At 38.5% G+C, this 11,050-nt stretch overlaps 1 protein-coding gene across 1 annotated transcript in view; it reads left to right on the forward strand.

Moving 5' to 3' along the window:
• The window catches only part of GRAMD4 (GRAM domain containing 4), a gene marked incomplete at its 3' end in the record, with an annotated part of 50,727 nt that extends 41,268 nt beyond the window's left edge, over positions 1-9,459 (forward strand). The window contains exons 13-18 of the mRNA XM_080363424.1: positions 1,070-1,224; positions 5,071-5,218; positions 5,687-5,780; positions 6,826-6,910; positions 8,289-8,357; positions 9,358-9,459. Of these exons, the coding sequence (XP_080219550.1) occupies positions 1,070-1,224; positions 5,071-5,218; positions 5,687-5,780; positions 6,826-6,910; positions 8,289-8,357; positions 9,358-9,459 (653 nt within the window). The remainder of the gene's footprint in view (positions 1-1,069; positions 1,225-5,070; positions 5,219-5,686; positions 5,781-6,825; positions 6,911-8,288; positions 8,358-9,357) is intronic.
• Between the last annotated feature and the right edge of the window lie 1,591 nt (positions 9,460-11,050).

Genomic DNA, 11,050 nt, shown 5'->3' on the forward strand with positions numbered 1-11,050 from the left:
CTTCTCTGAATACACAATATAATAGAAAAAGATGGGATAATGCATTCCCTCCTTGAAGAGGGGAAGTTTCTGAGTAGCTATTAGCAGAGGTCTTCACACTGTCAGCTACAAGGCTTTGGGAAGTCCTATATTTTGGGTTTTTTTCACTCATACATCCTAGCAAATTAATTATGCAGGACCACATAGAAGGCACAAAGCTGACAGGGTTGGAAAAAATGCAAAGGTTAACGGGACTACTTGTAAAACCTGGGGGATAGGCTGGACAAAGTGGGCACATTACTGAGGGTGAAGCTGCAGATAAAGTCTCAACTGGAAATTGGGAAAAGAGGGTTCTTGCTACAGCATGAGACTAGCTTTAAGATATGAAGCCATCTACTGTGAACCAAGAATTTTCTTTTTTCATTGAAATAACGATATAGTCGAATGAGTATCACTTCTAGTGACACTGAACCTCAGATTGTGTCAGCCTGAACATAAACATAGGTTTGCTTGACATGGCAATTGAATTAGATGTGTGAAGATTTTTCTTTTATTTTTACTCTGGCTATTAGAAGGTGATCTGAATTGCATTCAGTAATGATTTCAGGGAGTATTTCAAGCCCTTATTAATCAGGTAGAATGCAAAGAAATAACTTGTATAAGAAAAGAGGACTTACTGGGCTGGAAGGTAGAATTTAGTGCAGTGCATGAGAGCCCTCTGTTGCCATTTAAGTTCTTGCAGGGAGCTGCAGAGTTGAATGCTCTGGCATGTTTGCTGGCTTGGAAGTGTATCATGTTTCAGAATACTTCTGGTAATAAGGAATGTATGTTTGAATTATTTTAATGTTCTTCTGCATAACAAGAAGCTACATAAGTGGTTTAAAAGAACTGGGGGTGGGAAGGAAGGAATCTGAAGAGAGGAGGAACAGAAGAATCATTTTCTGTCTCTAGAAGAAGAATCAAAATGTTACAACCAAGAGAATGGTTTAGCGCTCTGACTGAAGATACAGTATTTGGTGTAATTCATGATCAAAACAGTGATGTTCTTAACGCCTCTTCAACATGCATACTGAAGTGACCTTTTTTTCAGGACTCTATGCTGGAATCAAGTTTTTCCTCATTGATTTTATCTTCAAACGATGCCCCAGACTAAGAGCTAAGTATGATACTCCTTATATCATCTGGACAAGTCTCCCAACAGATCCTCAGCTCAAAGAAAGATCTAATGCTACAGTGTCGAGACGGGTGAGCCTAATAAATCTTTTTGTTCCTCTGTTTCCAACATCTGAAAATCAGATCCTTTTCTCCCTTTCCCTTTTCTCCTGTGACTAGAGCACATTAAAGGGAAGGTTAATTAAATTCTAACAGTCAATGCTAGTTCTATTGATTATTATTTTGAAGACCCACAGAGTTTTTATATGGATTCTGTTTCTTCTATGAAAGGAATCTGTTATCAAAATCTGTATATAGAGAGATATATATGTGTACTGGAAGTCATATGAAGCTAACCACAGAAAAATAACACCATCCATATTCATATCAACCTCTGCAAGATACATTCTGTGTGATTTTATTGTCAAAATTTAGTCTTTTTGTACTCCTCTGTTCTCAGACTTTCTTTTTCAGTGGAAATTCTGATGTTTGTGTAGATAGAAGAACAGTTAGTTAAAAAGAAATTAAAAAGGCTTGAGTATAATATGTGGCTTACTAGCGGGATAAGCTTAACAGAGGTAACAAAGTAGTTTACAGATTAAGGCATTATGTCTTGTGGTTATTTGTATTAGGTGACCTTTTAGCATAGTGGTGATAAGTGACTTTTCACCATGTTGGTATTCCAATAGTAAATTTTTCTTTTGTTAATATCTCATAGTTAAATATTTAAATGTTGCATTTTGTGCAACTTTGCAAATTGTTTTGTGGCCTGACACGATATCTGAAAAGCAAGTAATGCTTTTCCATATCCCTGAGTTTGTGAATGTTTATTAATTTAAAAGTAAAAATAGTTGTAAGAAAACTTCAGTCTAATCCCATTGTAGCATTTGCTTCATGTGTCTTCTCACAATATCTAATTGCATTCATGGAGTATCTGAGTACTGTCATAAACTCCCTAACTAAAATGTGCAGCACTCAACAGTAGTTCAGTCTGGCACACACCTGGAGAGCAAAAGGGACAAACACATAACCTCTTGGTTGTTAACCTGTGAAGAAGAAGAAATATGGGGTTCTAGGGGTGATGGAGCAGTTGGTGGTAAAAGAACTGCAGCATAATGTGAGTATTTCAGAAGGAAGTGGAGGAGAAGGATGGTCTCTCACAGAAAGTGAGTCTTTTGCTCCTCTATTTTCGAAGGGACGAGAGAGGTGAATGAGCACCCAGAGCCATCCATAGTCTGTATTTCTCTTGCTGGCAAAAGATGGGCTTAAAATTTTCTGTGCCTCTGGAGCTTACAGGTTATCAGTCACATACTGTGGTGGTGGTGGTGACAGCTTCTTGCTGTGTCCCTCTAATCTGTCTTAGAGGTGGAAAGGCTCTGAGTTACTGAACTTGAATCTGTATACTTAGAGAGTAGTCATCCCTTCTGGCTTTTCCGTATGGCTTAAGTCTTGACAAGACCAGGGTTTTCGTACTCCTGTGTCTGACTTGATGGCCTTGGCTTGTGTTCCTGAAAATGATGTGCAGGGCTGCGTTATCTGCTTCCAAGTGTCTTGGGTAACTCAGTCTCAATAATTTGAGACAAATTTTCTTACCTTTGAGAGATTTCTGGGAACCTCATAGTATAAAAAAAATAGATTTTTGTACAAAAAGGTAAAAACCAAATATGTTTTTCAATTCTTCATAGAAAAGGCAGAGCCCAAAAGCACCTAGTGCCAGCATATGTGCATTTGCTTTGGCTTCTTATCATTAAGCCACATACATTAAGCCACTGTAAACCAAGACACAATGCAGTATTCCTTGCCTATCCCACAACTCTGACCCTGTGTCCTTAGAGAACAATCTTGACAACAGTTTGTGATGGGTAAAGGTTGTATGTCAAAAGCTGATGACAGATCAAGTGAAATGGAACACCTTCAGGTTGTTGGTGATGTGTTTCAGTCAGGGCTCTTCCAGCATTGCAAATCTAATCACTTCCAGTTCAATTTAAGGCTTATCAAAATTGGGTGCAATGTTTTTTTTTTTAACTAATAGACCATAGGCTGTCTGAAGCCTGAGTGGCTATGGATGAATTAGCCACTTCTTTTAAGGGTAGGGGAAATATTTGCCTGTTTTAGGAAGGACTAGAAGTAAGAGCAGAACTTTCTCACATCTTCAGCCACTGAAGTTTAAACACCTTTTAAAAATCTCATTATATAACAGGTAGGTAGGAAGCAGTGTAGCAGAGAGCAGGAATAACCCTCGCTCCAGCGCAAAAAGCATTAGACTTCTTGCTTGGTATGTTTTGGGACATGGAGCTTCACCTGGTTATGTGCTTATGGGGCCAAGTAACTTGTCTAAGAAAGCCTTCCAAAAATTCTTGTGATCTTTATGTGCACACAACTCGGTAGAGAAGCTAGTGGTTCCCCTGCTTCCAGGGGCCTGCTCGTTGCTAAGGGCACAGCAGAGGGGCAGTAGCTGAAGCAAGAGTACAATTATCATCAACCAGTTGCTTTCCATGTCAACTTTCTTTATTCTTTTTTCCCGAGGCATCATTGTATTACAGTTACCCTAAAAGCTGGATGGTAAATACCTTCTGTCATGCCTGTTTTGTCAGTTTGGTTTGTACTCAGTAACTGAGTGCACATTTTTTTTCATTTGCTTTGGATTTCCTTTGTTAGCACTAAATCCTGCTAAATGTCGAGTTCTGCCAACTTACGTGCAAAACAAAACCAAAAGGCAGCGGAGACTGGCTGGCCTCCGACAGCCCGGGCCTTGCAGACAAGGGCTCAGTCCTCAGCTTGCATGTTGTCAATTTGCCAGTTGTTTAACTGCATGTGTGCAGTAGGGCTGAGAACGGAGCTGCTGATGCTTCGATGGCAAAAGCTAGCCTTTGGAATCGTGTGCTGCCCCACCAAGATGAAAAAGCAAACGCAGGCAAGTTTTCCAAAAGGAGCTGCCTGCTGTCCTTCCAGAAGCAAGGCTTGGGTTGCTAGGGCAGCCTCTGGTGGTTCAGGAGCTCTGTGTAAAAGTAGATTTTACTCAAGTAAACTCAAGTTTTGAGAGCTCCACGCTACCTTCCCCACCTCCCCGAGGATGCTGACAACCATTCTGATTTTATTTCACATGTCAACACTCTCAACATTCACTTCATCTTCAAAGCAAAGGAAAGATCAATGGCTCTAACACAACCTGAATAAATTGAACTGGTGTGCTCTAACCACTGATAACTCTTCTTTTTTTAATTGCATTCATTGTGTGTAGTCTCTTGGTTTATGAGCAAGATCTTGCAGCTTCACTCGGTTCATGTTTTATTCTATGTATTATACTGTTAAATAGATTTCACTTTTTTCTTTTGTCACTGTCACATTTGTGTTATTTGTTTCTTTTCCTGCTAGCTGTCAGGGCATGAAAAGGTATGGATCCTAGCGTGGAAAACTTCCTTTCAATTTCAGCATATGTGTTCCTAATGAGCTGATGCGGTTTTGTGTGACTTTGTTTGCTCTTTTTTCCTTCTAAACTTGTTTTGTGCAATACTATTTTGTGCTTGGTCTGTCTCATGAAGACAAGCCAAGTATCAATAATGTATTAACTGTTATTAGTCCTACTAGTATAATGATTGGAGTTGTGTGGAGTGACATAGCTGTATCTAATCAGATGTGCCCTTTACTGTAGAACAGTGGTGTTTTAAGATGGGTACATCTAGCACCATGTGCTTTCACCCCTGCAAAGGGCATCTATCAAAGGGCAGCACTTTGAAAAGTCATCTTCAGAGAGCACATTAGAGCTTTGTGCTATGGCAATAGCGTAGCGCAGTAGTCCAAAGCTAACTTTATGTAAGTAGTTAACGAATATTGTTGCATTACGGATATTTTTAGGAAGAATAGTTAGCCAAGTTATTTTAAAGACCGCAGCTTAAGTGTTGCTGTTCAAATTTCGGAATTGTGTTTATTTTTCTGCAGCTTCAGACAGCAGCATCCAGAAGTTACGTGGGCTCGAGTGCCCCGACGGGGATAAGCAAAGATGAAGACACAAGTCGTTTTCATAGCACCAAGAGGGGGAATTTCCATGAAGTTTTTAACCTGTCAGAAAATGAGCGTCCTTTGGCAGGTATTATGTGACAGGAAGGCTGCATTAGCAGAGTGTTTTCTAAAAAGCCAAGGATAGTTTAAAGTTGAATTCCCTCTCTGTGCAGTGTACCGATACAGGCTTTTGATTAAAAAGACCTGCTCTAAATTAGGATGAATGGAGACGTTCTCTTTCATTCCAAGTCCTTGCAGTTCTTTGAAAGAATGCACAGCCTGGCACAGCCTTTTGTGGAAATGCAAATGGAGTAGTCAAGTTAAAGGGAATAATTGTGTGGGTGGTTTTTGTTTTGGCGTTTTCTTTAAACCAGTGTTAAAACAGATGTTGTGATGTCTAAAAGCACCTTTTTTTTACGTTTTTCTTTGTAAACACATCTAGTTTTAGGTATCTAAAGTTTAATTTTCAGTGGTTTATGCTGTTTTATAAGGAAACTTGAGGGTAGTGCCTGTCTCTCTTTTTCTTAAGTGAGATTTCTTGTTATGACTTTTTCAGTGTGTGAAAATGGCTGGCGCTGTTGCTTGATTAACAGAGATAGGAAGATGCCTACGGACTACATCAGGAATGGAGTTCTTTATGTCACAGAAAAGTGAGTCATTGTCCTCCACACATTTCTTAGGAGAGAAATGCAACAGACATTTAAAAAATGTGAATCTAAAAGTAATCCTTTAACAATATTTTGAAACAAAAATGCATTTTCATGGTGCTTTAAAACCCCAAGAAACTACTATAGTAGAGGGAGAGCTGAATCCGGGGTGTGGTAACACTTAAGAAATGTGATTTTGCCTTGGAAAGGCTCACACAGGAATGGAGAGTGGCTCTGTGCAGTCAGTTCTTAGTAGCTGCACTTCTTCATGTGAATAACATACTGTCTACATATATACTAAAAAACAAACCTAAAAGCTAAGTGTATTTTGAGAGCCGTTATCAATGGTTATTTGGCAAATACTCTTAGTTTCTTTTTTTTGAAGCAAATTGAATGTATAACTTCCTTGAAACAATGTGCAACAAAAAGAAAATAGAAATTCAAGCTTTGGTTTTAATCCCTCCTTACCCCCCAGCCTCCTGGGGCTCAATAACTATTGTCACTACTGTTTGAGTTTTGCACTGAAATTCCTTTGGACTGTAATGAATGGAAGTAAATCTCATCTGTATGCAATGTCACCTAGTGATGGAGACCACTCTCCAGCATTTAGAAATGTGAGCTTTCATCTGCATCACAATAACATGAAACTAATGCAGTGTTCTCCATTAATCTTCTTTTAAGATGGTAAAAGATTTACAAGCCTTTTGAGTTTTGGTACTTCAGCTGTTTAAGGATATATGTGCCTCTTGTGTCTTGAAAATGCTTGTAAGGTTTAACAATTCAGTGCAGTAATATAAATACAAGTGTTATTTTGTGTGCATGTATGTTCTGGACTTTCAGACATATCAACCAGCTGCTAGAATTTATGGATTGTTATTATGTTCTAAATTAGAAATCATAACCTAATTGCCTATCATGTGCCTCTTCTTTTTTTTTAAAGCTGATTTTAACCTGTGAGATTTCAAACTTCAGAAGTGACAGGAGGGATATTGAAAGCTTTGTTTTAGAATACTTTAACTAAATGAGCGTTTTCTTTCCTTGTCTTCAGTTACTTGTGCTTTGAAAGCTCCAAGTCCGGCTCATCTAAAAGAAATAAAGTTATAAAGCTCACAGATATAACAGATATTCAGAAGGTATGTATGTTTTGTGTTGCAAAGGGGGGAAAAAACTCATTTTGTGTTCAGCTAGTCATGTTTTGCTTTTCTGCTTATTTTGAAAAAGCATGCCATTGATCATTTTTATAAGTAAAATGTAATTCTTTGATCAAGAATGTTTCCCAGAACTGCTTGTTTAGCCATTTGGACTCACCGCACACAAACTCACTATGAACATAAAACCACAAAACCCTTACACTTCTGAATTATTTTAAAATTAAAGTTTTGTTGTTTCATAACTCCTGCATTGACTAGAGCTGTGTAGGATTAAAGATGATGTATCGTTAGCAGAAACTGTGTAATACTAAGTTCAGTTTGGGTGTTGATATCAGTAGATGCACCATCTAAAAAGCAGGTGCCTCAGAGGGACGAGGGATTATTGTGAGTGGAGAAAGGTAAATCATTAGAGCAGGCAGGCTGAATTGGGCTGGAGGTTCATCTATCTGGGATCCCGTCACCCATCAAGAAGTGTATGGTATAGGAAGCACAGCAAGTACAAGGTGGTCCTTCCTCTGGGCGAGTTTTATCAGCCTGCGATCACCAGTGGCGTTATTGGTGCCTTGCATCACTCTGTGTGATGTTTAACGACACTTTTTGTTACCCTCTCTAAACTTGTCCTGCTCTTAAACACAGACACCTCCTGCGTTCTACCACAGCCTGTGAGTGCCACAGAATAAATCATGCTGTGCAAAGAAATACCTCAGCCTAGTGTCTGCTGCTTACACACCTCCAGATTTCCAAATGAATTCCTTCTATTTAAATCATGTGTCCATACAGCAGACAAATTATGCTCAACTTGAACATTCCTGTTGGAATTAATAAATCACATTGTTGAGTTCTAAACATCATACTTGAAGTAATGCTGGCTCGTTGTTTAGTAGGTCTTTACTGCCATAAAGGTCCTTTTGCTTTTGTGTAGCTTTTTCAGTGAAGATGAGAAAGGGATCATGCAGCCAAGTGTAAAAATGTGCCGTGCCTGGTTTTATTTGGGGGTGGGAAACACAGGTCAGGCCTGGGGTCTGTTCCTCCTTGGGGATATTGCCCAGTTCAGCAAGCTGTATTCCTTCTTAGCATTACGGACTTCTTAAACAGGGTACCTTTTTTTTCTTTTTATCTATTTAATTTTGAAAAATAAGCTTTTTCCAGTCTGCTTGCTGCTCCTTTAGTGAATGTTACTTGTAGAGACACCTGTAGGTGGTGCTCACAGGCACTCTCAGGTAGGCATATACACATGGGGCAGATGTCCGTTGTGGCTGGGAGGATAAACCACTGACGAGTTGTGTCACCTTCTCAGCACCTTTTGCAGTCATTCAGTACACAGGACATCTTTGGTCTATGTCTTTGTTTTTCTTTGTAGTATAAAGTGCTCTCTGTTCTCCCGGGATCAGGGATGGGTATTGCTGTGTCAACACCATCTACACAAAAAGTAAGTACCTAGCTGTATCTGTATTGCTGTGTTTGACCTCATGCCCTTTTTGTCTTCCCCCCCCGCCCCGCCTTATTCCAGTGTTTGGCTTTTTATTTTTCTTAAATTTTAATCCACATGTCTATTATTCTGTAGATTTGCCTTCAGAATATTAATGATTTAAACATGTGGGTTGTTTTACTGCATCTGGACTATTTGACTATAACACTTAAGAAAAGCTCACACCATCCTTTCTGCTCCATTATTTTGTTACCTCCACTGACGGTTCCCTCAGTGTCCTTCCCCAGGAGCTCGGGGCTGCTCTGCGGTGCAGTCTGGAATGAAAAGCTGATGCCTTGAGAGTGTCTGTGGGTGAGGAGGCTTTGGGATGGAAGGGCCTGACCCTCAGATGCAGTTTTCATGTTTCAGTCTTATGGTGCTAAAGATTTAAGCTTCTCTAAGCCACAGATACCCTTTGGGTGACTAAAGCTTTTCTTAACATTTGACTGAACCTTATTTTAAACTAATCACTTATAAATAACTTTTCTCCGAGTCACACGACTGTTGTACGAGACTTTCTGCTCGTTGACTGATATTGAGAAGCACTTCTCAATTACAAGGTTGAAAATGTTCATCTACTTAAATAAATATAGATGAGTCAAAACAAAAAGACACTGATAAGGATTTTTAGAAATCTTTAATGAAGGCAGAGTTCGATCAGGAAAACATCATACACTGAGCAGATGGAGAGGAAAGAGAGCTGAAGTGTTCTCCACTGCTAATGCTCTGTGCAGATGCATTTTACTCCATGTTTGTTTTAAGAACAAGATGGAGAAGTGAATTTTTTCTCAGAAACTCGGTCATATATCCAAGAATTTAGTAGAGAAAAGGATTTTTATGTCTTTATTAAAGCACTTAACGTACAGTTCATTTCCTGTTCCTGTTGATTTGGCCAAAATCAAAATCAGCTAGAGCAAGATTTTTCTTTTCTGGACTGACATGATCTTGTTTTTCCTTTTAGCCTTTGGTGTTTGGTGCCATGGTACACAGAGATGAAGCTTTCGAGACGATTTTCAACCAATATGTGAAAATAACCTCTGCATCATCAAGCAGTGAGAGCTAGTATCTTATCTTAGAAGACCTAAAGGAAAATTTCTTATTTTACGACTTGGTAGTGAAAAAAAAATGAACATCCTCATCTATTTTGCAATAATTTTTCTTGTCTGGTGGTTTATATTCTATGTGTTACATAAATCAAGTGTATTTTATATATGCCTTCATGTTTGTTTTTAAGATTTTTGTAAAAAAAGACAAAACAAAAAACAAAACGAAACAAAAGAGTGAAAGTGCTATCATCACTATTAGCCTTGCACATTAAGCACTTTTAATGTTTATTTACTGACATTAAAAGCTGAGAAGATACTTGGAGAACTTGACTGAGTGAACAAAGTTAAACAGATTGGTCCCTTTAACTCCACTGATATCACTAGGGGTACATTTGTCCCTTTATCTTGGTTATTTTTCCCTGAGATGTGAGAGTGACGACTGCAGCAGCATGAAGTCTCTTTCTTCAGCTCAGAGTTTTAATTGGGTTCTTCATTAAAACTGATAGCAACACCGCAACAACACCAAGGAAGTATTATCATCTTAGTCTTTCCATATTTATAACTGCACTTCAAATAACTCCTCCTTGCTAATTCTTGCATTGCAGAAGGATATTTTACTGGTTTGGTTAGGTTTGATTTTTCCTGCGTAGACACTTAAATTGCTTGTACAGTGAACTGGAGGAGAAAGTTTGTAACTATATCTTCCTTTCTTAATTAACCAAAGTAAGAGGAAGGAAGGCAGGCGGATACTTTTTATAAAAGAGGGCACCAAAATGTTGTTCCTAAAATGTTAGGCATCATATATTTGTATTTCTGTAGATACGTGTCATAGAAGGGCTCAACTATGGTACATGTTGTATGTACAAGGTGTTTGTATGTTGATGCATAAAAGACTTGCAGATTTTTTGTGTTGGGGGAGGTGGGAATAATTAACCTAAACTGAGACATGACTCGTTTTTTAATTTGGCTTTTCTCTTGAGTTACCGTGTAATTAAATAACACTGTAATATAGCAGGTGAAAGCACTAGTTCCCTTTCGAAGTATAATTTGGGGGGCATTGGTATGTTGCTGTCTTTCCTGTTGCAAAATTAAAATTTAGTAACAATTAAACCCAACTGCCAGGTAAAACAGGAAGGCTGTGCTCCTTCTCTAAACTCTCTCAGGCCTTTCTAGCCTCAAAGCACATATTGACCTTTGTCTTTAATATTAGAGAGCTTTTATATTCTATATAATAGCACCCATCTGAGAGGTTTAGAATTTTATTTTCATGAAAGCACAGTAGGAGTTATTTCAAGCCTTCCAGTATGTCTTTTCCTTTGCTGTGTCTTTTGGGTTGACCAGTATGGATATCTCCAGATAATATATAAATGTCTCCAGAAAAAGCAATGGAGATGCAAATTATTATTTTAAAATGGAACTTAAATTCATGGATTATTTAAAAAACAAAACAAAACAAGAATTTTCTTTCTTTATAGGAAAAGGGGTAAAATGAAGGAGGGTGAGAGGACACAAGCACTAAAGTGTATTTAACTCTTAACACGGGTTTTAATTAAGTCTCTCAACAAATGCAGCAGTGATGGAGAAGGTGGCAGTCAAACTGTACAAACC

This window comes from Nesoenas mayeri (assembly GCF_963082525.1).
Source record: "Nesoenas mayeri genome assembly, chromosome: 1".
Taxonomy (NCBI): Eukaryota; Metazoa; Chordata; class Aves; order Columbiformes; family Columbidae; genus Nesoenas; species Nesoenas mayeri.